General features: G+C 29.9%; 3 protein-coding genes and 1 pseudogene across 4 annotated transcripts; 1 reads left to right on the top strand and 3 right to left on the bottom strand.

Moving 5' to 3' along the window:
• Nucleotides 1–342: 342 nt before the first annotated feature.
• Nucleotides 343–6,215, bottom strand: LOC137805599 (uncharacterized; annotated as a pseudogene).
• A 1,091-nt stretch (nt 6,216–7,306) lies between these two features.
• On the bottom strand, nt 7,307–9,500 carry LOC137807373 (glutamate receptor 2.8). The gene is made up of 4 exons (XM_068607988.2): nt 9,146–9,500; nt 8,704–9,028; nt 8,196–8,605; nt 7,307–7,952 (listed from the first exon to the last, which is right to left on the bottom strand). Exons 1-4 carry the CDS (start codon nt 9,485–9,487, stop codon nt 7,590–7,592), a joined length of 1,440 nt encoding a protein of 479 aa, XP_068464089.1. The 5' UTR covers nt 9,488–9,500; the 3' UTR covers nt 7,307–7,589.
• Nucleotides 9,501–12,581: 3,081 nt separating this feature from the next.
• LOC137805901 (glutamate receptor 2.8) lies at nt 12,582–14,748 on the bottom strand. Its single transcript, XM_068605784.2, has 4 exons — nt 14,387–14,748; nt 13,957–14,281; nt 13,451–13,860; nt 12,582–13,119 (listed from the first exon to the last, which is right to left on the bottom strand). Exons 1-4 carry the CDS (start codon nt 14,723–14,725, stop codon nt 12,778–12,780), a joined length of 1,416 nt encoding a protein of 471 aa, XP_068461885.2. The 5' UTR covers nt 14,726–14,748; the 3' UTR covers nt 12,582–12,777.
• A 4,937-nt stretch (nt 14,749–19,685) lies between these two features.
• On the top strand, nt 19,686–21,213 carry LOC137807372 (uncharacterized). Of its 2 annotated transcripts, XM_068607987.1 has the most exons (6): nt 19,686–19,876; nt 19,971–19,997; nt 20,098–20,160; nt 20,723–20,801; nt 20,874–20,919; nt 21,049–21,213. In XM_068607987.1, the coding sequence occupies exons 1-6, from the start codon at nt 19,835–19,837 to the stop codon at nt 21,056–21,058; spliced, it is 267 nt and encodes an 88-aa protein (XP_068464088.1). In that variant the 5' UTR covers nt 19,686–19,834; the 3' UTR covers nt 21,059–21,213. The 2 variants fall into 2 exon arrangements, with proteins under 2 accessions (XP_068464088.1, XP_090156936.1); XM_090300810.1 differs by lacking the exon at nt 21,049–21,213 and having other exon boundaries at nt 19,719–19,876; nt 20,874–20,923.
• Nucleotides 21,214–27,396: the final 6,183 nt, after the last annotated feature.

Below are 27,396 nucleotides of genomic sequence, written 5' to 3'. Positions count from 1 at the left end.
TAATTAGCAAAAGTTCTATGGACTTTTGATGATTATGCTGCTTGTTTTTGTAAACAAAGAACCATATACCTGTCTGAATACAACTGAAGTTTGATCACTTTATTTAGGAAGAATTATGTAACAACACATGTGTAAAATATTATAATATAGAACCTGTGTAAAGTATAATAGCTTCCTATTTTCTGTACTAAATATCCCCTTCATTCTTAATAATTACAATGGAGTTCCTGTATTAAAAACCTCTGAAGAAACAAATTCATCAAAACAAAATTTTACACAATTTTAATTATGAAATTTATTAAGAAGAAATAGATTAATACCTTTCTTTGTAATGCATTATAGTCATGAAAGATCTACTATGGAAATTAAGAGGAAACCTGTAAATACCAAAAAAATATTAGTTTACTTTTGCTATATTAGAAGATATATTAGAAGAAAAATATGAGAAATAAAAATAGTTTTGTATTAAAGAATTTTCATAACTGATAAGTATTGCTGTAACAATATTTTCAAATATTTCTCTGTAAACCACATTAGTAGTTGAATTAGTGGTATTTCCATCATCATCCAAAATCAATATTTTCAACCCTTTCTTGGATTTTACTCTGGAAATAGCAACATATAATTGTCCATGTGTAAACACTAGACGTGGTAAATATAAACCAACTTTATTAAGGGTTTGTCCTTGGCTTTTGTTTATTGTCATAGCAAAGCACAAAGATATTGGGAATTGTCTTCTCTGGAACTTTAAAGGCAAGCCTGAGTCAGAAGGAGTCAAATTCATTATAGGAATTAATATGTTATCACCAATATTTGTTCTAGTAATAACTTTGGCAGCAATCACATTTTTCCCCAAGTGAATTACTTGTAATCTGGTTCCATTGCAAAGTCCATTGGCTTGATCAATGTTCCTTAGAAGCATTATTGGAAATCCTACTTTTAATTTAACACTGTGATTAAGAATTCCGGAACATTTGATATTGTTCAAAAATTCAGTTGTAAACCACTCAACTTGAGCATTTTCTTGTTCTTCAGATTGGCAAGGGGAGTCTGAACTTAAATAAGTAACTTCTTCTCTGGGGATTAAGGTTAGAATGAAGTCAATCACTTGGTCCACACATTCTGTAGTAGGACACAATATTGCACCATCATCAAAAAAATGCATCAGAGTTTAGATTCTATATGTACCCTGGATAAACAAATTCAACCAAGTGCAATAAAGGTTGTTCAACATTTAGAATTAGAATGTCTTGTGGTATTTCAATAGTTGTTTGTCCCAACTCATTTAATTCCATATCACCATCTCCAATGTGAAGTATCCAATCTACAAAATCTTTTATTTCTAATGCAGTTTGCTTTGATTTTTCACTGTTTAATCTCATATTTTCAGGAAGTTTGAAGACTTTGCAATGTTTCCACAATTCTGAGTAGTTCATTGTTGCCTTCACAATATCATATCTTGATCCCTTTTTTACAACAAGCAATATTTGTCTAAAATCACCTCCCAAGACAATGACTTTGCCACCAAAAGGTTTAAGGGCATTTTCTTCACTTACAACCCTCATGATATCCCTTAGAGTTCTATCCAGAGATTCAAAACAGAACCTATTCATCATTGGAGCTTCATCCCATATAATTAAATTAGTTTCAATCAACAATTTGGCCCGAAAACTTCCTTGAGGTATGTTGCAGGTTGAATGTTCATTTATTAACAAAGGAATGAAAAATGTAGAATGAGTTGTTTTTCCTCCAGGTAGTAACAAAGAAGCTATACCGCTAAAAGCTACATTTAACACAATCAACCCCTTTTGATCTAATTGCAGTAGACAAAGTTTTCCACATAAAGGTTTTTCCTGTGCCACCATAACCGTATAGGAAAAAAAAACCTCCAACTTGTGACAGTACTGCTGTCATTATATTCTCATACACAACCAGTTGCTCCGCAATTAGAGATTGAAAAAGAGAAGAATGAATTTCAGACATTTGTATCTTGTCATAATTTAATTCATCAATAATTAATCTATTCTCATAAATAAAAGAATCTGAATGAATAGGTTGTGAAAGACTGTTAAAGTCTTTTAAAGATTTACCATTAAAAATCAATAATTCTTCTAGTTGTAGAAGACAAAGGTTTTGTATTTGATCATCTTCAATTGTAAGACCTAGCAAAAGAACAACATTTCATATTTTGAACAAAATAATATGTTATAATGTTTGAAGAAAACAGAAAGTTATACCTGGTAGGTTAAACTCTTTCCTTTTTTTGTATACAATGTCATCAGATAACAATTTCCAAGTTTTGTTCCAAACTTCCTCAGGTCTAGACATAGTATTCATGAGTAGTAGTGTAACAAACAATCTTATCAACTGAGTTCCTGAAGCAAGGGTGTTGGCTCTATAATGGCATCAATAAATTCTTTATCCTCTGCCAACAGCCCCATGGCATAGCAAACCTCTTTATAAGTTTTGTAAATAACACCATTAATAGTCCTGATGTTATCATAATTACAACAACCCTTTTTAAAATTCAACAATAATCTGAGATAATATAATTCCTCTGTGCAAGGAGGAGTATATGTTAGCCTTCCAATACTAACTCCCTTTTTCCTTGGTTTCCATTCTCTTTGTTCTGCCATCCACACAAAATGGTTAGGGTATTGAGAATAAGTCAAAATTTTCCCCTCTGGATAGATTTTATTAGCTTCAAACCAAGCTAAAAACATTGTTATTTTATGTTCATTTGTATGCAATATTTCATCAATATCTTCATTGTCCTTAAATAGAATGGGTTGCTTGTATAACAGATGAAAAGTCAGCCTTTGAACTGGAGGCCATCTATGATGAATGTCAAAGGCAAGTATTCTCCAAACAACTTCACAGGGAGATATATATCTACAATCATAATACTGTTTAATTTCATCTATAACCGGTGTCTCAGTAGAGTCTTTCTGAGGATTAGTAATTTTCAAATTTGCTCTATCTAGACCTTTGTTGACATATTTAAACAAATACTTGATTGAATTTGATTTGTTGCAATATTTTTTTGTTAACATGAGCCTGATACCTCAGTAGTAGCAATGGGCTATGTGAGACAACATTCCTATTGTCTAACTTAATTCCATTTTTAAGAATGAATATTCCTTTATCTCGACGTCTGTAACATGAATATCCATCCTCATCAATAGTAGTCAACAATTTAAATTTCTTTGGGTAAAATTTTGAACATTTACCTTTAATCATGCAAGGTGAGGAAAACCGAGCTGCTCCGCATGGCCCATGTATCATGTACGTTGCAACTGCCTTTGACAATTTAGGATATAAATTTGCCTGCGGTAATTCTGCTGAAATCACTCCATCAATGTCTATTGGAGTTCTTAACTTTTTCTCTCCATCCAACCACAATAATATGTGGGCATGAGGCAAACCCCTTTTTTGAAATTCCACAGTGTACATACCTATAATAAGATAGAAATTGATTGAATTATAATGTAGAAAATTTGAACATAATTTTAAAATATGGATTAATGTCATTACCTGCATTAACTTTGCCAAAATATTCATCTTTTTTGAAGTCAACCATCATTTGATCTAATTTCATCTTGAATACTCTGCAAACTACATCTGGCCTATCAGCAGCAGTTAATCCTCTTGATGTAACAAACTCACGTATTTCAGACCAATTTACGTTGCAGGTAATTGTGATAAATAAATCAGGATATCCAAATCTTTTACAAATTGCCATTGCATCTTGGCAATTGTTGAACATATACCTCATTCCTCCTGTGAATGATGCAGGTAAAACTATACGCTTCCCAACTGCAGAAGAATTTGTTTATCCTCTATTCATTGCCTCTTGTACACCGTTGAGAATATCACAACGTATTGTTTTTTGGTTTGCTCTTATGAACGACAATCTTTGAGATTCAACCATAGTATATGCATCAACCAAGAATTGTTGAAACAGACGACGTGAATGAACTATATTTCCAAACTCAACACTTCTTTCTTGAATTCTAAATGCAATGAATTCTCTTAACGATATACGACTTCTTTTACGTTCTTTGCTATTACGTACTGGAATATCTTCTTGATAACCATCTTCTCCAAAGGGGAATATTAAAGGATACTGTAATGGGATGAAGGTTGTATGTGTCTCATGCAACCTAAACAATTGTCCAAAAAAAATTTTCACTATGATATCTCGTCCTACATCCATGTTGCTCATATCACCCACAATTAACGCTGCTATTTCATCAGTTGTAGGGGTATTGTACACCCTTGGATCTTTTGAACGATTTCTAAATATCCTCAATCCAAAATCTGAATGTACATCAGAATTTACAAAATCTTTGACTCTTCTAAAACTTTTTGCCAGAACATTGTTATCATCAATTATCTTGGTAAGATCTTGAATAAATGATTTATCAAACTTCAACTCTTTGAAATTGGACCTAAATAAAATTTAAATAAATACTAATTCAAAATAATCTTATAAATGAATCTGCTGAAAAGAAACTAACCTAATGTAACACATACCCAAAGTAAGATACTCTGTTTGAGAGTTCATTTTGTGTATCATATATGTAAAGTTGTGCGAACTTGGGCATTTCTCCACTGTGAGGTAGTAAGCTTCCAATCCTATGATAGTTTTGTCCATGCAGAATAAATTGAGGAGGCCCAAAACCATCATTTACGGAAGAGTGAACTTTTCCTCCAATTGAAGTAAATGAAAATATACTATTGTAACTTCTGATATGTTGTAACTTCTTATATATTAACTATGAAATATATAATGACAAATGGACAAATATTAATATTAATACAATGAAATAGTGCTTATAGATAGAAAAGGAAATTTAAAAAACAATATAAGAGAAGTCAAAATGTATGCCCAGACAGTTCAAAACGATCTTAGGATTTAATAATTAATAATGAACAATATAATAAAAATCATCATTCCACAATATATTAAAAAAAAAATAACAGGTAAAAAATAATGAAAGTTTTGTGAGTTTAATGTACTGCAACTGTTTTAGTGTTAAGCATATGTAACAATGCTAACACATTATACACAGGCCTGATAATGAATGAAAGTTTAAAGTAAAACATCAAACAAATAAAAATGAAACAAATCAGATAAAGTTTAAACATAATAAAATCCAAATAAACATAAACATTAATAACAATAAATTGTTCTGGTGTCCAAAAAAAGAGAAACCTTAAAACCAACTTGGAAAGATAAAAAGTAAAAATGTTAACTAAACAACAAAAAGTAAATAGTTCTTATCCTTTCAAAACAACAGAAAGTAGTATCCCAAAACATTAACAAATCTAATTATAGAGTGTGGCCTGTCTTTTGTAGTGACATATCTTGACTTGTAGAACCCTAATATCAGAAAGAGGCATCATCATATGACATTCGAATATAATTTTATCATCTTCACGGAAGGAATGAAGACTGCAAAAAACTTTCCAACCCCTGCCAAGCTTGATGTTTGTGCAAGGAAACCTTGCTCTTAGGACTTTGCATTTAACATCGTGTATTGGTCCATGTAGCGTAACGTATTTGAATCTCGTTTGCCGAAGATATTCCGCAAGTCCACCACGCAAATCCTTCAACAACATGAGAGACAATATTGAAAAAAAAGCAATACAATATAAAACAAAGATTTAAAATAAAAGATTCTTAAAATGACCACATAATTTCTTTTGATCTGAAAAGAAGACAACTCCATGTAAAAATGTTCAAAGGGACCCTTGGTCAGCGGTTCCCTTCCTTGAACTTCCTTCAAATAACTATTAACACCAATTTCACATATCTCTCCCATAAAAACAGTTATTTTGAAACAACTTTGACCCGCGTAACGGAAGAGTATAGAGTGGTCGCCTTTAAAGCCATAAATGGAACTCAAAGTCGACCATCCATACAATATCTGGGGAGACAGTATATCCTGATTATAATATACTTTATGCACGTTCCCTGCACTATCTGCGAGGGTCCACTCCTTAGAAAATTCTGATTGAAACTCAACAGCGAATGCACGATCAACATAACCATTCTATCCATTATGAAAAATAAAAGTCAATAAAATGCATTGATAAAAAAAGTAGGTATTGAAGAAAAGAAATGAACTTCTTACTTTCCCGCGGATGTACATTGATGAAAAAAGAGCTCGTGTATCAAGTTTCATAATTTCTTCAGCACTAAAATCCATCGAAGTGAATAATAGATAGTGGACAATGAAGGAAGTAGGGAATAGTAAGATAAGAACATAGAAAGAACAAAAGAGTAGGATTCTGAGTGAACAAAAGCCAAGTGTCTTACGTATTTATAGCCAAATATCAGTTGTGACCCTTTGATATCCATTGTCTCAAACAACATAACGTTTCAGTTGAAACAATATATTCAATAATAAAGAGAGAAATAAATAATTAATAATTAATAATGAATAATAATACTAAATAATAAAAAAAAAATTGATTATTTAGAAAGGAAAAAAAATACTCAATCATGAATAGAAGATAAAAAGATAACCTGTATATATTATATATATTATATATTATTATATTATATATTATATTGAAATAATAAATTGCTGTCATATAGAGAAAAAGCCTAACATTGAAAAAGTGTATAAGGGTACGAGAGATTTTTCTATTTATAAGTTTTTTTAACTTTAACTAACAAAATATTCAAATTTTATCTCTCCTTAAAATCACTTGTAGTGTTGAAACCAAATTACTCCATCCTTACATGCACGATTTTAAATGTAGTACTTATTTTCCTTAAAAAAACACTAGATATAAAGCATACGAAAGAATATAATAGAAGTTTGCATGTATATGGCCAGTCAATTGACTTCTACAAGAAAAAGTCAAACCGCAAGCGAAAGAAAAAAAAGTAAAAGAATGAAGGGCGTAATCAACTCAGGACACATTGATTTGGCTTGATTAATAATTTTACATTAGAGTCTAATGGAATGTTTTAGGAAATACTATCTTATATAATTCAAATAAAATTGTCTTAGAAAAAAGTGAAAGATAAGTGTGGTCCCCAAATATCTAAAAGATTGTGCCACTTGAGTAGTTCCTTCCAACCCTTGTTTTTTTTTTGTACATGAGCTTGCGCAACCATTTTAATATAAATAATATGAGTACCAGTTGGATACTATTTTAGTCAGCTTTAAAGTTAATTTGCATGTAACTATTTTCATATTATTTATTCAATTAATGGAGACCAAGAAAATTCAGCACATGTTATTTTTTAATTACTCACAAAATTATACGAACCTAAGAAATCATAATGTGCTGAATAGATGTACATTTAATTAAACTATGTCAGATCCAATTGAAGTTACAAAAGGGTTCAAAAGGTAAGTATTCTAAGATGATTATGAGTGCTAGTCTTAAACTAAGGCTAGAAAAAAAAAACCCAATTAAGGTTGTTCCTTCTATTTTTGTCATTACACACATACATACAAAGAAGAATACTCTCATGACTCAAGTTGTTTGCCTGTAACACATATTTATATATATACACAAAAATTGAATTTGCATGTGCAAGAATGTATCTTTGTTGAGAAGGTCTTCTAAACGATCTCTATACCGATAGTTGAATCATGAGTTGGATGAACGCGTATTTCCGTGGAAGATGGCTTGAAGGACAAGTACCTTTGACTCAATGCTTTAGCCATCAAAATGGGCTTTTGCCATATAACACTTTCTGAGATCAATAGCGCAAACAAAGTTGAAATACCAGTAATCATAAAGAGCCCCGCAAAGCTATGAAAGCTGAGACTGAGAGGAGCAGAAGATACTTCCCCAGACGAGTCTTGTCCAATATCATTCTTCCCAAAATATTTTTCCTCAATTTCATTCATTAAATCACTTTCAGTCACATCCAAGATGGCTCTCGAAAAGCAAGCCGTGAGATTCGAGTTTAAAGTGAGTGCCTGCAAATAATGTAAATTAACACAACTATTATAATACTATATATACATGGTTCACATTCAATTAACTTCCTATTGAAGTTTAACTATACTGCTTCATTCATACACAGTAGATTTTGCATACCAAATAGTTATGAAGAAAAGTCAAATAGATAGAATAAAGCAAAATATATCACTCCAAAAGAAAAGAAAATGAACCCAAACTCAAGCTTGTTCAAGAATGAGAATTGGAGAGGAGAGACTTACAAAACCAAACCCAGCATTTCTATATTTGGGGCCAGCCATAATGTAATTGGATCCGTATTCTTGAATGTAGAGTTTAAGGTAGGGCACTTCATCGAATATAGCTGCAACACCCCCATTTTCGCTTCCAAGCTTTAGAGCTTCATGATACTCGGAACTGCTGTTATATGGCTTCAGTTTTGATGGGTCAAACTTAAATTGCTTAACCAACACATCCTGAACGAAAGACCCCGTTTGGTATCCAACGAAATAACCCCCTTTTCTTAAGTCATTTGCGTTGAGAAAGCTGGGTTGCAGTTGATCCAAGGTCAATATAGAAGTCAAGTTAGCAGTGTAGCTTTGCATGAGGACGAACGCCAATAGAAGCCAAACCATCAGCACAAATCTTGAGCAGCCTTTTACCACAACTTGTCCTGAAAATTCAAAATTTTGAAACCAACAATATGCTAATTAATCACATATGTAAAAATTATATGAAGTTAAAACATGAATCAACAGCATGTGTAATTACTTTCAGGAAGAATGGCTTGTGAGATTGGAAACCATAAGATGGTTGCAGGGCAAAGCTTTTTCTGATTTGGAGAACCCTCTTGATTAGGCAGCGCGCTTACATTTCTTTCCATGATGAGTATGGCAAGCCCTATGAAGGTAGAGATGATGATTATGCTCAACCAAAGATCCCAACTGAAGGGTTTGACAAAAGTCCACATGTTTTGATCCCTCCCATGTTGAACTGGTACTACCATTTTAACTCCCGATGCAGTATATGGCACCGTGAAATCTACGTGGTTTGAACGGTCGGCTAGGATTGTTATATCCCCTACAACCACATCATACTATTTCGTCGTGGTTTTAGCCAAAGATAAAAGCAGAGTCATCGTCAGGTTTTCTGGATATATATACATTTTCTTAAACAAAAGAAAACATGTACAACAAAACTAAAATTTACTAACCTTTGACGGGATTTGTTTTAGAAGATCATCGTACCCAGAACCCTCACTTGTGTCAACAGGATAAGGTTCAATGTTTAGAGAAACATTGAAGGGCAAACGGGTTAAGACGGCATTGAAAACATCCATGCAATATCCAGTTATGTTGTATTTTTCTTTACGAGTAGTGTCCTTAACTACATCCACAAATTGTCGGAAACCATTTTTCATGGGCACCCCTACTCTCAACTTCATCTCTTCATAGTTTGATGTTTCATTTGACGCACCCGTTGGTGCTTGTTGAACCACAAACAAAAAAATCAAAAACCCAGAGAAAAGGGATGATGATAAGCAGCACTTATACATCGTGTAGTTAATACTAGCTACTAGTTTTAATCATCTTCCTCTTTATATAGAGTTTCAAATTGGAAAATGCGGCTTTCCCTTATTTCTAATTACTAATAATTGAACGCAAAAAAAAAAAAATATTAATTACATCTAAAAACTATTCCAAATAAATTAAATGTCAACCAATTTACAATAAGTTGGAGCTACGGAAAAAATATTTTTAAATTAATTACATTTTTAGAATTTTTAATACAAGTAATCGTTTGAAATGAAAGATTCGGCACAAAGTGTGTAAAGTCTAAATATTGAAAATAAATATTGAAAATACATACACACTATTAGGCTACAGTAGCGGGAAGAGATAGTACATCGGCAATTTCGCGGAAAGAACGAATTGGCAATTTGTATGTTGTTTTGTCAGTGAAGACTTCAATGCTCTCTAGCCATACATTGACCAGGCACTCATCCAATATTTTAACTTCGCACAATTATATATATATATATATATATATATATATATATATATATTATTTTTTTTATTTTTTTTTATTTTTTTTTTTATCTGGAAAAGGTTAATTGCAAAATTTAGTATGATTTATATACCTTAAAAATGAGCTAAAATTACTTTTTTAACACAGAATTAAATATGTGAATATTTCCTTAAGATTACAGCAGTTGATAGGATAATTCCAGGTGAATTCAAATGCAAACTACATAATATTATAAATTAATGAATGCTTGCTATTTTCTCTTTTTTAAACCGTTTATTGAAATAATTTTATATTATTCAGTAATAATTGTTCATTTGATAGTTTTGAAAATTATTTCAAGGTATGTATTTTAAAATATAAAAAATTGGAAAAAAAATTCTCTTATGTTTGAACTGTCGTTAGAATTTTTTTTTATTATAATTGATTTTGTTAAAATAAATTTGATTAGTCTTATTATATTAAAGTGATTTTTATTCTAATTAAATTATTAGTTAAAACAATTATAATCTATTTTGTCTAATTCAGTGCCATCTTATTTATTTTTTCAATTTTTTAGTGTTGAATCTAGTATTCTTATGTACAAGAATAATTAATTTGATAGGGTAGGGGATTAAACTCTATTCATGATTTGTACCCGATTTTTCAGGACCTCTTATCTATTACTTGCCGGAGAAGCATCGATAATTTATTATTATTATTATTATTATTATTATTATTATTATTATTATTATTATTATTATTATTATTATTACATGTTAGAGAACGTTTGTCAAAAATGGACCGGTATTTTACAATATTTGTTTATATATATCTTGATTGGACTATATATGCTTTCTCTGGTTGTTGAAAGTCAATTTTATTGTTTTGAAATATAAAATAATCTTAAACCCTGTTTTAATTGAGTATCTTATCAAACATTATAATTTTATTATTATGATGGCGATTTTGAGTTTTGCGTATGGCATAGATTAGTGGGGGTATTTCTCCCACGTATAACGACATCACAGAAAAATATGTTTAAATAATAAGAACTTTTTTAAGGCTAAACTAACAAATCAAAAGTAATAAAATTGTCGCTATCATCACTACTTGTGTTAGTTGTGTTCTGTTTGGACTTGTTATTCTTGTATTTATGACAATTATATCAAAGGTTTTATCTAGTGTAATCCTTTAGTATATCCTAATATAGAATACTTTCTACTCACTATTGAGTGGATCTAATATCAATATTTTTAATTTCAGTTGGATATATAGTAATATTAAGGTTAATAACATATTTTATGAGTTTGATATTATTGAGTTGATTGATGAAAGAATGTATGCTATCTTTTAAAAAAAAAATCACTGACTTCTTTTATAAACTATAAGTAATTTATCTTATATTTTTTATACTTATTTTGGTTTAATTCCTCAATGTTTAATGTATCGGTATAATATAAGAATATTATCACACCAAAATTATTATTATTAAAAATTACATGGTTTAGAAGAAAATGAAAAATATAATTTTATAAAAATATTTGAAATAAAACCAAAAATATAGAAGTGTTAATATAAGAAAATCATTAAATAGAAGCTAATTTTAAAGACAAAAAATAATTAGTTGGTATAGTAATCAAATTAGAGACTATTCTGGAGACTAAAAATGTTAAATGATTTATAAATTGGTATTTAATTAGCTATCAAGGTTTTAACTACCAATTATTTAAATTCTAAATTTGGTAGCTAATTAGATATCAATTTAGAAACCATCTAACAATAATAGAAAATAATTTAGAAACCAAAAAATTTTGTAGTCTTCAAAATGGTCTCTAATTTGATAACTACAGTAACTAATTATTTTTAGTCTCTAAAATTGATTTCTAATCAATCATTTTCTTGTAATTGCGTGGTTCAAATCCATAAAGATTAGAAAAATTATATTAGACTTAAATGAAGGTTTATAATAGTATATCCCCTTTCATAAGCATTTTTTAGGTATCTATTTTACTTTTAAGTTAAATACAATAATAAAAATGTTATACTTATATAGAGAAGACGGTCACACATTAAGTTTTATCTTTTTTTTACAAATTATTTGTTAGTTTTTTTTATTATCAATAATAAAGATTAAATAAATAGGAACCACTTTAGGGGTGGTCAAACCCTTATATAAAACTATACTTGTACCCTCAACATAAATCAGAGATCTAAGCCAACATCCAGCTAAACATCTAGGATAAATTCACCATACAAAAACAATACTAAATCATATTCATACAAATCAGAGGATCAAGACCAAAAGAAGTTTATATATTATTTCATTCTCTAATCCATCGAAGCGCTTTTTTAGGACAAAATTGTGACGGAGCACCAATATCCAAAGCGGACAATATCTCAAATACAATGATTGATCATAACGATGTTATCTCATTGATTTGATTTCGAAAGAAGCCCTCAAGTTATATCATTGCATGAAAAAAATCATGAAATAGAGAGACTTCAAAAAATTGTTGGTTTCTAAATTAATTTATATTATTGTTAAACAGTTTCTAAATTGTTATCTAATTAACTACCAATGTTTTAACTACCAATTATTTAAATTTTAAATTTGGTATAGAAATCCTTGATAACTAGTTAGATACCAATTTAGAAACCATCTAACAATAATATAAACTAATTTACAAATCAAAATTTATTTATTCTCTACACTATCTCTAATATAATCAATATAATAACTAATTTTTTTTTTTCTAAAATTAGTTTTTACTTGTTCTAATGTATATTATCTTATCTTTGACAAAGTCTTAAGCCACTGTTCCAATCTCTGACGAAGTCTTAAGCCACTGTTCCGTGAGTTGAATCTTGAACTGGATTGGAAAAATGGGGGACATACCTCTGAGTGAATGCTAAAGCCGTCAAAATGAGTGTTTGCCAAATAAATCTTTCTGAAATCAACAACGCTAACAAAGTAGAAATCCCAGCAATAATGAAAAGCCCCGCGAAGCTATGAAAGCTGAGACTGAGAAGAGCAGAAGATATTTCCGCAGACGAGTCTTCTCCTCCAATCTCATTCTTTCCAAAATATTTTTCCTCGATCTCATTCATTAATCCACTTTCAATCACATTCAGGATGCCTCTCGAAAAGTAAGCCGTGAGATTGGAGTTTAAAGGGAATGCCTGGAAATAACATAATTTATATACAATAAATGCACTCATTATATGATATATGTATATATAATTCACATTTGACTAACTTCAAGTTTAACTAAATTACTTCACCCAAGAAACACAGAGTCAGATTTTCATAGACGAATTAGTTATGACTTATGCATTATATGTATGTGTAGAGTAGCTCGTAAATAGAACAAGCAAAATATATGCTAAAACTGTAAAGCCTTGTACATGTATTGTTTAGTCTTAGTTTTACAACAACAAATAAAACAAAATTAAGAAAAAGAACCGAAACACAAGCTTGTACAAGAATGAGAGTTAGAGAAGAGAGACTTACAAAACCAAACCCAGCATTTCTATATTCGGGGCCAGCCAAAATATAATTGGATCCGTATTCTTTAAGGTAGAGTTTAAGGTAGGGCACTTCATCGAATATAGCTGCAACACCCCCATTTTTGCTTCCAAGCTTTAGAGAATCATAGTACTCAGTAATGTTGCTATATGGCCTTAGTTTGGACGGGTCAAACTTAAATTGGTCAATCAGAACATCGTAAACATAAGACCCAGACTGGTATCCAACGTAATAACCCCCTCTCCTTAGATCATTAACGTTCTGAAAACTGGGTCGCAGTTGATCCAAGGTCAATATAGAAGTCAAGTTGGCAGTGTAACTTTGCATGAGGACCAACGCCAATAGAAGCCAAACCATCAGCACAAATCTTGAGCAGCTTTTTACCACAACTTGTCCTGAAAATTCAAAATTTTGAAACCAACAATGCTAATTAATCACATATATAAAAACTATATAAAGTTAAAACATGAATCAACAGCATGTGTAATTACTTTCAGGAAGAATGGCTTGTGAGATTGGAAACCATAAGATGGTTGCAGGGCAAAGCTTTTTCTGATTTGGAGAACCCTCTTGATTAGGCAGCGCGCTTACATTTCTTTCCATGATGAGTATGGCAAGCCCTATGAAGGTAGAGATGATGATTATGCTCAACCAAAGATCCCAACTGAAGGGTTTGACAAAAGTCCACATGTTTTGATCCCTCCCATGTTGAACTGGTACTACCATTTTAACTCCCGATGCAGTATATGGCACCGTGAAATCTACGTAGTTTGAACGGTTGGCCCGGATCGTGAAATCTCCTACCACAACTTCGCTCTTTTGTCATATTTTTAAGCAAAGAAAAAAGCAGTTCGGTGTCAAATTTTCTGGCTTTATTTTTTCTTAAATGCGAAAAACATGTATAAGATAAAATTTACTAACCTCTGTCGACATTTGTTTTAGAATTGCATGGTGTCTTCTAGAAACCTGGTTTAATTCAACAGCAGAAGGTACAATATGTAGAGAAACATTGAAGGGTAAGCGGGTCACAACGGCATAGAAAACATCCATGCAATATCCAGAAACGGTGTACTTTTGTTGAGAAGGGTCCCAAACTACATACACAAATTGGGGGAAACCATGAATGGGTACCGTTACTCTTAACTTTATCTCTCCATTCTTCAATCTACCATTTGATCCATTTACAGTTGGTGACTGTAGTAGCACAAGCAAAACAATTAAAAACCAATAGAAAATAGAAAAAAAACACTTATCCTTCATCGTATAGTAAATACTAGCTAGTACTTTTAATCACTCCTTCCTCTTTATATAGTTTTAGCCCATTAGAGAACGCTTATTTAGTTCCCAATAATGGATACACCAAATATTTAAACTAGTTTACAGATAAATTAAAGGTCAATCAACTTACAATAAGTCTGTGCCACTGAAAAAACATAATAATTTCTTTTTTGTTTTCAATTGTTGTATTTCTATAACTTGAAATATTTTATATTTTCTTTGGTATTTGTACCTTTAAAATTTAATATACTGAATGTTTGTTAAGGAATAAGAGCATTTCCTTTAATAATAGATTAAATATTTTTTTTTCATCTACTACAACGAAAAACTAATTTTGTGTATAATTTAAAAATATATAGTATAAAAAATATATTTAACCATCTAATATGAAATATTCAGCACAAAATGTAAAAGATCATAGTCAAAATATGTGAACATATGGGATAGATGTTTTTTTGTCAGTGAAGACTTCAATGCTCTAGCCATTACATTGACCAGGCACTCAACCAATATTTTAACTTCGCACAATTATATTTATTCATTTTATCTGGAAAAGGTTAATTGTAAAATTTAGTATGATTTTTTTATATACCTTCAAAATTAGCTGAAACTATTTTTTTAACACAGAACTAAATATGTGAATATTTCCTTAAGATTACAGCAGTTGATAGGATAATTCCTGGTGAATTCAAATGCAAACTACATAATATTAATTATATATTAATGAATGCTTGCTATTTTCTCCTTTTTAAACCGTTTATTGAGATAATTTTATATTATTCAGTAATAATTTTTCATTTGATAGTTTTGAAAATTATTTCAAGGTATGTATTTTAAAATATAAAAAATTGGAAAAAAAAATCTCTTATGTTTGAGCTGTCGTTAGAAAAAATAATTTTGAGTATAATTGATTTTGTTAAAATAAATTTGATTAGTCTTATTATATTACAGTGGTTTTTATTCTAATTAAATTATTAGTTAGAATAATTATATTCTTTTTTGTCTAATCACTAAGAAAATTATGACATAGAAACTAACTTTTAAATAAAAAATAATTAGTTGTTATAATAATTAAATTAGATATCATTTAAGAGACTAAAAAAATTGTTGGTTTTTAAATTAGTTTGTATGATTGTTTAATAGTTTTTAATTTAGTATATAATTAGCTACCAAGATTTTAACTACCAATTATTTAGATTTTAAATTTGGTAGTTAACTACATACCAATTTAGAAATTAATTTAAAAATCAACAATTTTTTTAGTCTCTTAAATGATCTCTAATTTAGTCACTATAACCACTAATTATTTTTTGTCCTTAAAATTGGTTTCTATTTCATGATTTTTTTTTAAGTGAATTTAATGTTTTTATTTTTATTTTTTGCGCAAAATCTAGTATTCCTATGTACAAGAATAGTTAATTTGATAGGGTAGTTAATTTGATAGGGTAGGGGATTAAACTCTATTTAAGATTTTGGATCCCATTTTTTCAAGACCCTCTTATCTATTACTTAACGCAGAAGAATCGAGAATTTATTATTATTATTATTATTATTATTATTATAAGTTAGAGAACGTTTGTCAAAAATGGACCGGTATTTTAACATAATTCTAAATAAACCGGCATAAAATCAAATATATAATATTCTTTCTTTATTTTCATCGCATTTAACTTATTCCTTAATTATATACTCAATTTGATAGTGGTGGTAATAGCTTCCGCGAACTATCAAAGCAACATTGTTTAATTACATTTTGAACACTTAAAACTGATAAACATATTATAATTAATAGCGAAAACATAGTCGCAAAAACGTATGTGTAATCATCTTTTTTATTTTATTATAAATTTATGTGTTTATGTATATATTTAAAAATTGTAGATATATAGGTTAATAAAAAAATTTAAAATATAATTTATAATAAATTAAAATATTACCGTATAAATTTATAATTTATTTTAATAAATAAAAATATAATGATAAGAATAAAAATATAGATACACAATTTAATATTTAGAAAATATGAATATATATATATATATATAAGTTTATGTTAAAATTTATTTTGATTGGGTCAAAACTTGTAGTTTTTTTATTTTCGTTTTTCTTGTTCCAAAATTGGACCATTCAATGTTTCTTTAACCATTGTTTTACTAGCCCAGACTGTCTGCACCCCTACCTGCATTCAACTAACTTTTGAATTTTCAAAAATGTCTTTTATTTTAGAATTGAAAATCCAAAATAAAAAAATACATACCAAAAATAGAAAATTTGGAGTAGATTTTTTGTGTTCTGAAAATGAAATTCTTGAATAGAATTAAAAATTCAAAATCTCTTTTTGAAATAAAAAAATACATTTAGGAAAAAAAAATCCAAAAGTTTTGGAAAAGGAATTCCAGAAATTTTAGAAAATAAATTTCAAAATTAGAAAAGTGTTTCAGAAATCAAAATCTTAAAATGTATTCTAGAATACCAAATCTATAATATATTTTGATTAGCACTCCCCTCTTATATTTAAAAACTAAAAAGAACATTTTTATTATTTCACATAAATTTAAAAATATTGAGTGCAGAAAGAAATTTTCCTTTTTACTAACGTCAAGATAAGATTGGGCCATGGATGAAAACTATTACAAGAGGAATTGTGTACAGCATACAATTTGAAGTAAAGTTCTTAAAAAATTAAATAAAATTACAATCTAAACCGGCACAAAAAATGAAAAATATTTATAAAGAAAAGAAAAAAAATACACCAATGGACAAATAAAAATTGAAATATAAAAAATGGCTAACATCATCTCCACCTTTTACTTTTATCATTATATATATATATATATATATGTTAAAATAACTATAAATTTATAATATAATATTTTAATTTATTATAAATTTATATTCATATTTTTAAATAATCAACTTATATATTTGTATTTTTTAATTTTATTATTTTTGCTTTCAGAAATATTTGTTGTTTCAAAATTTATATCTCATATATATTTATTATTAGTATCTTCTCATATATATTCATATTTAAGTAGGTAAAACATTCTCTATTCTCTATCCATTAATCCAAATATATTTTCAACCCTAAACAGAGTTTCACAATACTAATTAAAAAATGTTATTTTTATTTTACTTTTATCTTCGCCCATTTTTGTTCTATTTTTTCTGGTCATCCTTCCTTGCCATTGAGAGGAGCTCTTCACTGGTTGTATTGGTGGCAAGGACACTGCAACACATTATAACAATGAATAACTTAATATTGATTTAGCAACTTTTCCATTTTCTTAGACATGTAATATCAACAAGATTAACACTGTTTTGTAATTATAGATACCTTGCAATAATTTATTTAAAAGATAGAAGAAGATTATCGATTATGTTTAGATCAATAATGTTAAAGAGACTGTTAAGAGAGTAATTATTTTTATAAATAATTTAAAATGTTTTATTATAAAATATGTTGTTTTCATAAAATATTTTGAACAAAATTAAAAAATAATTTTTTATTAGAATAGTTAAATTATTTAAATTTAAATAATTTCAAATTCAATCTAAAAACAAAGTAGAAATTTAAATTTTTTATATTATCAAAATTATGCGTTTTCTCTTTATTGATCTCTTCAAATCATTTTTTTTTGACCGAGATCTTTGACTGAAATTGATATATTGGAGGGATAACTGATTTTTTTTTATTAATATTGACTATAATGTTAATAGAAATTATCATTTTATTTAAATTATTGGAACTATTTTTCTCTTGTAGACCACTGTTATATTTTGTTTGATATTATTTAAGGTTTTCTTGATCAATGTGAGTGCGATTGGTACATGTAAATTATTATTTTTTATTTTTTTATTAAGGTCTGTTGTGGTTATTTTTTTTATTTATGTCTCTAATAATTATTTTTTAATCGTCACTATTTTTTCAAAATACTTTGATTTGAATTTTATTAGTATTATTAAAAGCACTTTTAATAAATATTAATAAATGAAAAAGCAGACAAAACTAAACTCCAATCTACAATACCAAAAAGTAGAGAAAAGTAAACTCCAATAAAAAATATTATAAAAATAATGTCAATTAATGTGAATTTAACCAACTGTGGTCAATTTGTAAAAGTTCAAATTTGAAGAGCATTGAAATAAAATAATATCGTATGTTTAGATGCTAAAAATATAAATATATAATATGATATTAATATTTTAATATATGCATTTCACAGAGAATATACATTTTGTATAAGTTATACTTTTACAAACAAATATAAACAGTTATATAATTTTATAATTATAATTCATAATAAAAATATATTTTTAATACATAAATTACATTTCAATTTTATATTATGGTAGACTGTTATTTTCAGTCATTGATAAGTTTGTTTAAAAATATTAAAATTTATTATAAATGTTGAAAATGATAGATATAAAGATTAAAAATATCTAAAAAGGTTATAAAAAATCTCATAAAAAATTCGTTAAACATAACAGTTCTGATTTATTTATATAGGAAATTTTATTTATGAAATATATAATAATATGTTTTATCATACATATTTTCATTTAATAAAACCAAAAAATATATTTTACATTTTTTATGAAGTAAAAATAACTAAATTTTATAAGAAAAATAAAAATAAAAATTATTTAGTTTAGAGATTAAAAAGACATTTGAATTTATTACTTATATTTAATAAAAATAATGCAATTTTAGGTTTTATTAAACCAAAATGCAATATATATATATATGTATTATATTTAAAATTTAGATTAAGTGAAAATAAATAAAATTTTCAAGAAATTCTAAATAATAACTTTAGAAACTAAAAACATATTTAAATTTATAATATATGGTAAATTTTTTATAGCTTATTATTTTAAAAATATAGTTGCTCAACAATTTTAAAGTATAAAATTGAAGGAAAAAGAGGAGAGGAGCATGATGACTTTGACTTTATTTTGTTCCCCCTTTAAAACCCTCACTCTCACAGAGAAAATTACTATAGTTCAGATTTTAGGGTTTAAAAGGGTCTCTCTCTCACTTCTCCTGCCATCTTTCTACTACAATCCTTCATAAATTTTGTAGCCATGGCTAGCACCAAAGTTCAGAGGGTTATGACTCAGCCCATTGTAAGATTCTCATAAACTATTTTACTTTCGATTTTATTTTGCTGTGTAACTTCAACTGTAACCTAACCTCATTCGGTTTCTTTGATTTTGTCAGAACTTGATTTTCAGGTTTCTTCAGAGTGTAAGTTTTCTCGCACTCTCACCTTGGTTGATATTTTCTTCTTGGTTTCCCCTAATTCCTATGTAACTTGGTTCTATTTGTCTAATTGCAATATATGCAGAAAGCACGCATTCAAATTTGGCTTTTTGAGCAAAAGGATTTGAGGATTGAAGGACGAATCATTGTGAGTCTTATTTTTTTATGCTTGTTTGTTTCATGGTTCTCTTCATAATTCTGTTCTGTGGACATTACGATGTTCGTCGAGGAGATGCAAAGCCGGACTGCGACTTTTTTAAGATTTTTGTGAATATGTGTGCGCTGTGAATCTGTGTATTGAACCTTTACAGAATTTTGTTTTATGGGGGTGTTCTGTTGTTCCTTTACACACTTCAAATTACATAACAGTATATATTTCATACTAAAAAGTGTGGATTTTCTATGTGCATTCTGTGATATGAGCTCATATCTTAAACATTGTGATACACTTCAAATTACCTAACAGTATATATTTCATATTGTAAAAAGTGTGGATTCTCTACGTGCATTCTGTGATATGAGCTCATAATAACTTAAACACTGTGTTTGAAATTTGTTTACCTTAGGAATTGTTGTGAACCTTTTGAGTTCTTTGGGCATTGGAATATGGGAATGAATGGTGGTAGTTGTATACAACATACCCTTGTTAAAAAAATTGATCTTCTGACTTGTTAGTTTAAGAATAATATGATTTTATTGTTTTCAAACAGGGTTTTGATGAATACATGAATTTGGTTCTTGACGATGCTGAGGAAGTGAACGTCAAGAAGAAGAGCAGAAAGACATTAGGTATGCTACAGTTTCTCAAATTTTCTTCTATTTTGTATTTGCATTTTCTAAAGGATTTTATTTTTTGCTTAGGGAGGATCCTTCTTAAAGGAGACAACATAACTTTAATGATGAGCACGTAAGTGGAAACAAACCGCACTTTTATATTTCTCATGATTAACACTTAAGTTAAATCAAAATTGTACTCTGATCTTTCTCATTATTATATTTAAATTATTCTCTTACAATTTTATTTTCTTAATTCCAGGGGGAAATGATGTACACTCTGGGGCATTTTGTAAACTATATTCCTATTGAACAAGGCAGAACTATTTTTCTCTTTGGTTTGTATTCATCTATCAAACTCCCAAACTGGAAGCTGATGGTTTTATGATTGTGGAAGTATAGCACTAATATTACGACCTTTCTCTCATTTGATGAGTTTCTCATTTTGTTATGTTTTTAATATATCTTATTAAATCCTTTATACAAGTATGTTAGATTGATTTCTTTGGGATGTCTTTTCACTGTATTTGCTAAGGTTTTGCAATAGGTGAATGTCTATTATGCTGGATATTATAGCTCGTTCTGATAGCATACAGTTTTAGATATATTGATTTGGACTGCTTTCCAAATACTGTCAGTTACAGGAAGATCATCTGAAGTATGTTATAGTTCGAATAGTATTTATGGCGAGGAAGTTGCTGGTCCTTGTTTTATGGCTTTATCATTATTCACTAGCTCTAATTTTGATTCCTGAGTTTTTCTTCCACGCGGCCAGCAAGGTATGCGCTCATTCCTCATTTGAAATGCTTCTAATCCTACATTATGTGCCCATATCTTGTGGATTTGTTCTTGTAATTTATCTCTCCATTCAAAACACATAAATTTCTTTCATGGTTGCCTTTATGTTTGTGTGTGTTTGCCTTCCTGTGTTTGTCACCTTTGACATAAGATTACTTTTTTACCCATAGACAGTAGTCTCTGGATCTTACACCAAATTGTTATTAGAAAAAGAAATAAAGTATTATTAGAATAATCATTATTCTTGTTTGGTGTAGGCATACACGCTCTAAATTTGGAATGTTTCCTTTCTGAGTTTTTATTCTGTCCACACTTCCAAGTGATTTTCTTGATGATATTTAGATATGGAATTTGTTACCTCTACCTAATCACTGTTTAATTATTTAGTGAGATCCTTTTTATTTGTTTTGGTGCACTATGGCATTTTATGCTTCTTGATTTTGAAACTGATTTTAGATTATTTTTTGACATTGATTTCAAGTAATTGGTTACTGTTAATTTTTGGGAGGCATTTACTTCTTTATTTGGCGAGTTTTATATTGTAGATATGGAGATTTTTTTTTTGTAGATATGGTGAGCGTGGTTCTGTTTCAGTTGTCTCAGTCTTTGTCTTTAATGTGAAGGCTCATTAGATTTAACAGCCTTCAGGTTCAGGGTTTCAACATCATTTAGACACCTCTATCTTGCTTCTGTTGTTTTTTTTTGTCTGGGAGAAAACCATTTTTTTGTAAACGTTAACTTAATTGTGCGTGCCATAATCAGTCTCCCTACATCATGGGTTTTAAGATAAGATGCACACTGAATGGTTTAGTGGCACCTGATTTCTGCCAGGTCCACCATAGCCTAGCAGTTATGTAGCTGCACTTGCAAATAGAATAGAACAGATGAAATAGCGGCAGTTATGGACAGAATACTGACACTGGCATAATTCCATAAAAGCCCTTTGAACAGATGTTTGGACCTTTTTGGGGTTTATTTTTAGGGATTTATTTCATCGTCCAAAAAATGTGTTTAGTCAGTAATGCAAGTTTGTGCCACTATCATGCTGGTGCATCCCTCAGCATGGCCAAAAGTAGTGGCTGATTGAGCTGTTTTCAGAGGTCTGTGACGTGATATTGGGCAGATAGATATAGGATTAACCCAAGGCTTCTGGGTTTTAATGTTTTAACCCTCGTTTTCACCCCCCCTCTTTTGCAAATCAGTCCTTCCCTCCCACGTTCTGCCTCTCAACTTTTTCTGGTAGCGATTCTGATAAGGTTTTCGATGACTCTTGGCAGTGCTACCAACCTAGCCTGTAACTTGCGATAAAAACTGCACCATTCTTCTTTCTTTACTGTTAAACTGCAATGGTTTCCTTTGGCCAACCGCCCTCTGGCACTCAACCTGTTCAGTCAATCTCTTTCCGTTTCCTATTTGTGATATGGTGATGTGTTTTGCAGCTTTTGCCAATTCAGACATCTTGGTCATGAGAATTATTATATTATAATTCTCAGTTTAGGTGTTTTTTCTTTATTTTGAGCATGTATATTATATACATAATGCAATATAAATGTACTTGTGAAATAGTGGGCATCCTGCAACCACTAGCTAAACCTGCACTAGCGGTTTTGGAGGGTACCTGTCCCGCAATCTGCTATTATACAATATGATAATATGTCAAGCTTGTCATTTTTTTGGTGTCTCAATCTTGTTTCATATCAAAACTAGCTCGGCCTTTCGTCTATTGATGTTGCTTTGCCTGTGTTCTCTAGTGACTCTTATTCTGATGAATGCATCTGGGGTCACAGTCAAGTACTTCTGTTGTCTCTGGTGGTGGGTGACTCTTCTCTCTGGCGAGCATTGCTGTTCTGCTCTGCCCTCTCTGCCTCAAGTCACTGCCATTGGTAATGACATGATTTTTGAGTATTTTTTTTCTGAATTTATACAAATTATATAAACTATAAACTATAAAAAAAATTCTGAACAGCATCTATCTGCTATCCTGTTACCTACTAACATGCTATAGTACCATTAGGCATTTGCAGTAACATCTTTAAAATTACATGAAACAGGATTATTCAGAAAGTGGGAAAAGTATCTCGTGTATAATTAACCCTAAACTAAAATGATATCTATTTAATAGAATTGGATTGTATATACTTAAAATTAATTTCTCTCTGGGTCGGGAGGGGGGAGGATGGGTGATGAACACCATTATGTTTACAATCGTCTATATTTTTCGCCTGTTACGTACCTGTTTATAATTTTTATTGTGTGCCTTAAAGTCTATTTTCAGTGAAAATTTGTTGCGTGCAGTAAACTAGGGAAGGATGAGTTCCTGAATTTTTAGATGAAGCTAGCAGATTGGTGTCAATTGTAGCTTTTTCCTGTCATGTTATGCATACATTTTACATTTACATATAAATCACACCTATTGACTTGCTCTCAATAATGCCTAAATGCATACATCTATTATGAGGCCATAAATTTAGGCTGCTTCTTTCCTTTTTAAATAGTTATTCCTTTTTCCTTTTACGTTGAAACATAACAGTTCTTCCTTCTGGTATTTGTCATTTTGCATTGTAGTCTTGTGTGTTGCCTTCTAGCTAGGATTCTGATTCCTGGATTGGTCTTGTCTACTTTTTTTTGTTTTGTGCTTCTGTGGGTGCCTTCCAATCTTTATTTGATGATACTCTGATTCTTGTATCATTTTCACTCAATATATGATATTTTGCCTCCCAATGTTTTCGGGAATTAAAAATATGTGCATACCCGGGGGGTATAATGCCAAGTTAGCTATTATTTGAGCTTGTTATTTGTTTGGAGAGAACGATTTGTATTGGAAATGAACCTTTCCTTTCGTATTCAGTTATTTATCATTAAATTTTGTGTGCACTGTTGGTTGTGTAAAACTCTTAAATCTTTGCATTGTTATGTGTTATGAATGGACACATTTTCACACCCGTGCTCGGGTTCCATTGGTACGCACATGATCACAATTGAAATTAACCTGTTTCGTTTGACGTGAGTCATGCCTTACTTTGATGGACTATTTAATGAATTCCACATTTGCAATACACCACGTCTATTATCCTTTATTGTTTGAGCAAAAATGTTTGCTTGATATCAGAAATCATAAATCAGATTTTTTATGATGTTATTTAATTATGAAATATTGTATTGGAATGTTTTCATAATTTAATGATTTGGGTGAGATTTTTTTTTTTTTGCATATTAGTTTGTCAATCATCTTTTGAAGAAGGGTTTGATTTTTTAAAAATGTTAGTTTATACTTTTCCACTGGTGTCTTTCATCTTGTTTGTGGTATTAGATACTTCGTCGAGATCAAGATGGAAAATGATAAGTGAAATTATTCAAGTGAATTTTGGGTGATATGTGAATATTAAACTATTTTACATAGTATGGTTTAATTGTGAATTACTTATCAAGGAGTATATGTCCACTTAATAAGATAGTTTAAGTTTGAATTTTATTATAGCATACCTTAGATACTGTTGATACTGTATCTCTATTATATTCGATGTTTTAACTTATAAATATCTGTGTAAATGATTTTATTAGACGCATTACATAGTATGGTTTAATTGTGAATTACTTATCAAGGAGTATATGTCCACTTAATAAGATAGTTTAAGTTTGAATTTTATTATAGCATACCTTAGATACTGTTGATACTGTATCTCTATTATATTCGATGTTTTAACTTATAAATATCTGTGTAAATGATTTTATTAGACGCATTACATGAAAACAAGGTAGAACTTTAAACTAATTAGAAAACAACATTCATGAACGATAATATTTATTGTATTATTCACAAGTTTTGATAAATAAAAATGTCATCAATAAAAAAATTCATTTTAAAAGTTCGTAAATTCAATTAAGAAGAATGAACCACGAGTTACATTATGATGTAAAATTAAATGTTTGTGCCTTTTTTTCCTCTAAAGGATTAGTTATGAACTTGTGCGAGGTCTTTTAGTAAAGAAAATAAACAATAAACATTATTATGTTGTTAAAAATTAAATCAATTATTTTCATTGAAATAGTAATTTTTTTTGTATTTTTAATATGGTTGATGTATTGCAATTGATACAGGACCTTTTGATATAAGATTTTGGGTGTAACAACTAAAATTGATTAATTTTCCCTGCTATCTTAAATATTGTGATATTTGAAAGGTGATTAATGTGAATTCAATACTTTCTAATATCTTCTTGTTGAAGAATTCTTGACTTCAAGATTATTATATAATTTTTTTTTGGCAATAAATTAATAAAATAATGTGAGACACTTTAGGGGTGTCTTAACCCATTATACATAAGTCATACCTGGTTAAAACTTTCAACACACCAAGACAAAGAAAATAGATGCTCCACTTACACCAAGAGCATAAGCTTTATAGCCGCCCCTACCCATAACAACACTCTTACACAAAGAACCTTATCTTTCAGAAAACAGTCCCTACCCATAACAGAATTGGTTCTACAAAAAACCAGCTGAACACAAAACTTAAAAGATACAAACATAATGACTAAGTGAGACTCTATCTCTGATGTCCTTTTACATCCTTGGTCTCTTAACACTTTTGCCTGCTTCCAAAATAACCTGCAACATTTGAAGCTTAACAAAAAAACTCCTAGCATATGATGTAAGGTTAGCTGTTAGAAATTTAGCAAGCTAACAACAAAGTGTTTAAATGCTTCCTCCCTTCTTTCAACTATGAGTGATGCTTGCTTCCAATAACTCCATTCCACTCCCTCGTAAAGCTTTGTTGGCGGGCAGGCTACAGTAAAGCATAGTCCTTCCATTCTGATTTTAGTCTTGATTACCTACACCAAAAGACCATACCTTTCACGACTCGCAACCATCACAAGACTAAAATATGATTGTACCACTAAGTGATCAAAACACAAGAGGGAAAAAAAACAAGGCAAACAAGATCGTGCAAGGTAAATCATGCTTTCAGACCGAAAAAGTTACCTAGTTGCCATATTAATGCAAGTTTGTGGGGATAAAATCCAATCAGAAAAAGAGAAGTTTACATTCCTTATTTTATGTTTCATCCATGCCCAGGATTGTACCTGTGCCAGGGTGAAGATTTCATCTGCATCACTCTTTGCTTGGTTAAAAATAACTCTATTCCTATGCTTCCAAATGCACCATATCACGGAAATCCATAGACTTCTCCACAACTTATTACCCTCTTTGTTAAAGCACGAACAAAAGAATTGGTCAAAGTGGTATTCCAGGACATTGTGGTTCACCGTACTAATCCCAAGCCAATTACTGCACATGTTCCATACTGAATTTGATACCTTACACGTAATGAGGATGTGTGAGGTTGTCTCTTCCTCCCTTCCGCATAGGGGACAATATGTATCATTCATTACTATCCCTTTTTTGTGAAGATTCTGCTTCGTAGCTATCCTATCCAACATGGCCCTCTAAACGTAGAACTGAGATGAGGGCATTACTTTTAGATTCCAGAGATCAGCGAAACGACCATTTGTATTCCTATTCCCATTATATGCTAACTTTGAGTAAGCTGATTTTACCGAGAAGTTGTCAGAGGATAAATCATTCCATAACCATGAGTCCTCCTTGTCTGAATGAAGGGATACATGTGCTATACTTGTCATGAAATCTTCTACCATAGGTTTTTCCCACTCAAACCACGCTCTTCTCCAGCTGAAATCCTACTCCCAAACCTCTGAAGACCATTTTCCGAAACTGACAATTGGTTTATCATTTAACAAGGAGTTTTTGTAGATTCTAGGATATCTCTCTTTGAGTTGAGTATTGTCTAACC

The sequence above is a fragment of the Phaseolus vulgaris genome, chromosome 3, assembly GCF_051622355.1.
Source record: "Phaseolus vulgaris cultivar YP4 chromosome 3, ASM5162235v1, whole genome shotgun sequence".
NCBI lineage: Eukaryota > Viridiplantae > Streptophyta > Magnoliopsida > Fabales > Fabaceae > Phaseolus > Phaseolus vulgaris.
This window is presented reverse-complemented; position numbering and strand designations above follow the sequence as displayed.

Excerpts from the sequence above, each read along its gene's own strand:
- LOC137805901 (XM_068605784.2), bottom strand. The coding sequence starts at position 14,725 with ATGAAGGATAAGTGTTTTTTTTCTATTTTCTATTGGTTTTTAATTGTT. Across the intron at positions 14,282-14,386 it reads TAAAACAAATGTCGACAGAG|AGCGAAGTTGTGGTAGGAGA; the intron begins GTTAGTAAATTT and ends ATATGACAAAAG. Across the intron at positions 13,861-13,956 it reads ACAAGCCATTCTTCCTGAAA|GACAAGTTGTGGTAAAAAGC; the intron begins GTAATTACACAT and ends TTGAATTTTCAG.
- LOC137807372 (XM_068607987.1), top strand. The coding sequence starts at position 19,835 with ATGGCTAGCACCAAAGTTCAGAGGGTTATGACTCAGCCCATT. Across the intron at positions 19,998-20,097 it reads TTTTCAGGTTTCTTCAGAGT|AAAGCACGCATTCAAATTTG; the intron begins GTAAGTTTTCTC and ends CAATATATGCAG. Across the intron at positions 20,802-20,873 it reads GAAGAGCAGAAAGACATTAG|GGAGGATCCTTCTTAAAGGA; the intron begins GTATGCTACAGT and ends TTTTTTGCTTAG.
- LOC137807373 (XM_068607988.2), bottom strand. The coding sequence starts at position 9,487 with ATGTATAAGTGCTGCTTATCATCATCCCTTTTCTCTGGGTTTTTGATT. Across the intron at positions 9,029-9,145 it reads TAAAACAAATCCCGTCAAAG|TATGATGTGGTTGTAGGGGA; the intron begins GTTAGTAAATTT and ends ACGACGAAATAG. Across the intron at positions 7,953-8,195 it reads GAAATGCTGGGTTTGGTTTT|GCACTCACTTTAAACTCGAA; the intron begins GTAAGTCTCTCC and ends CATTATTTGCAG.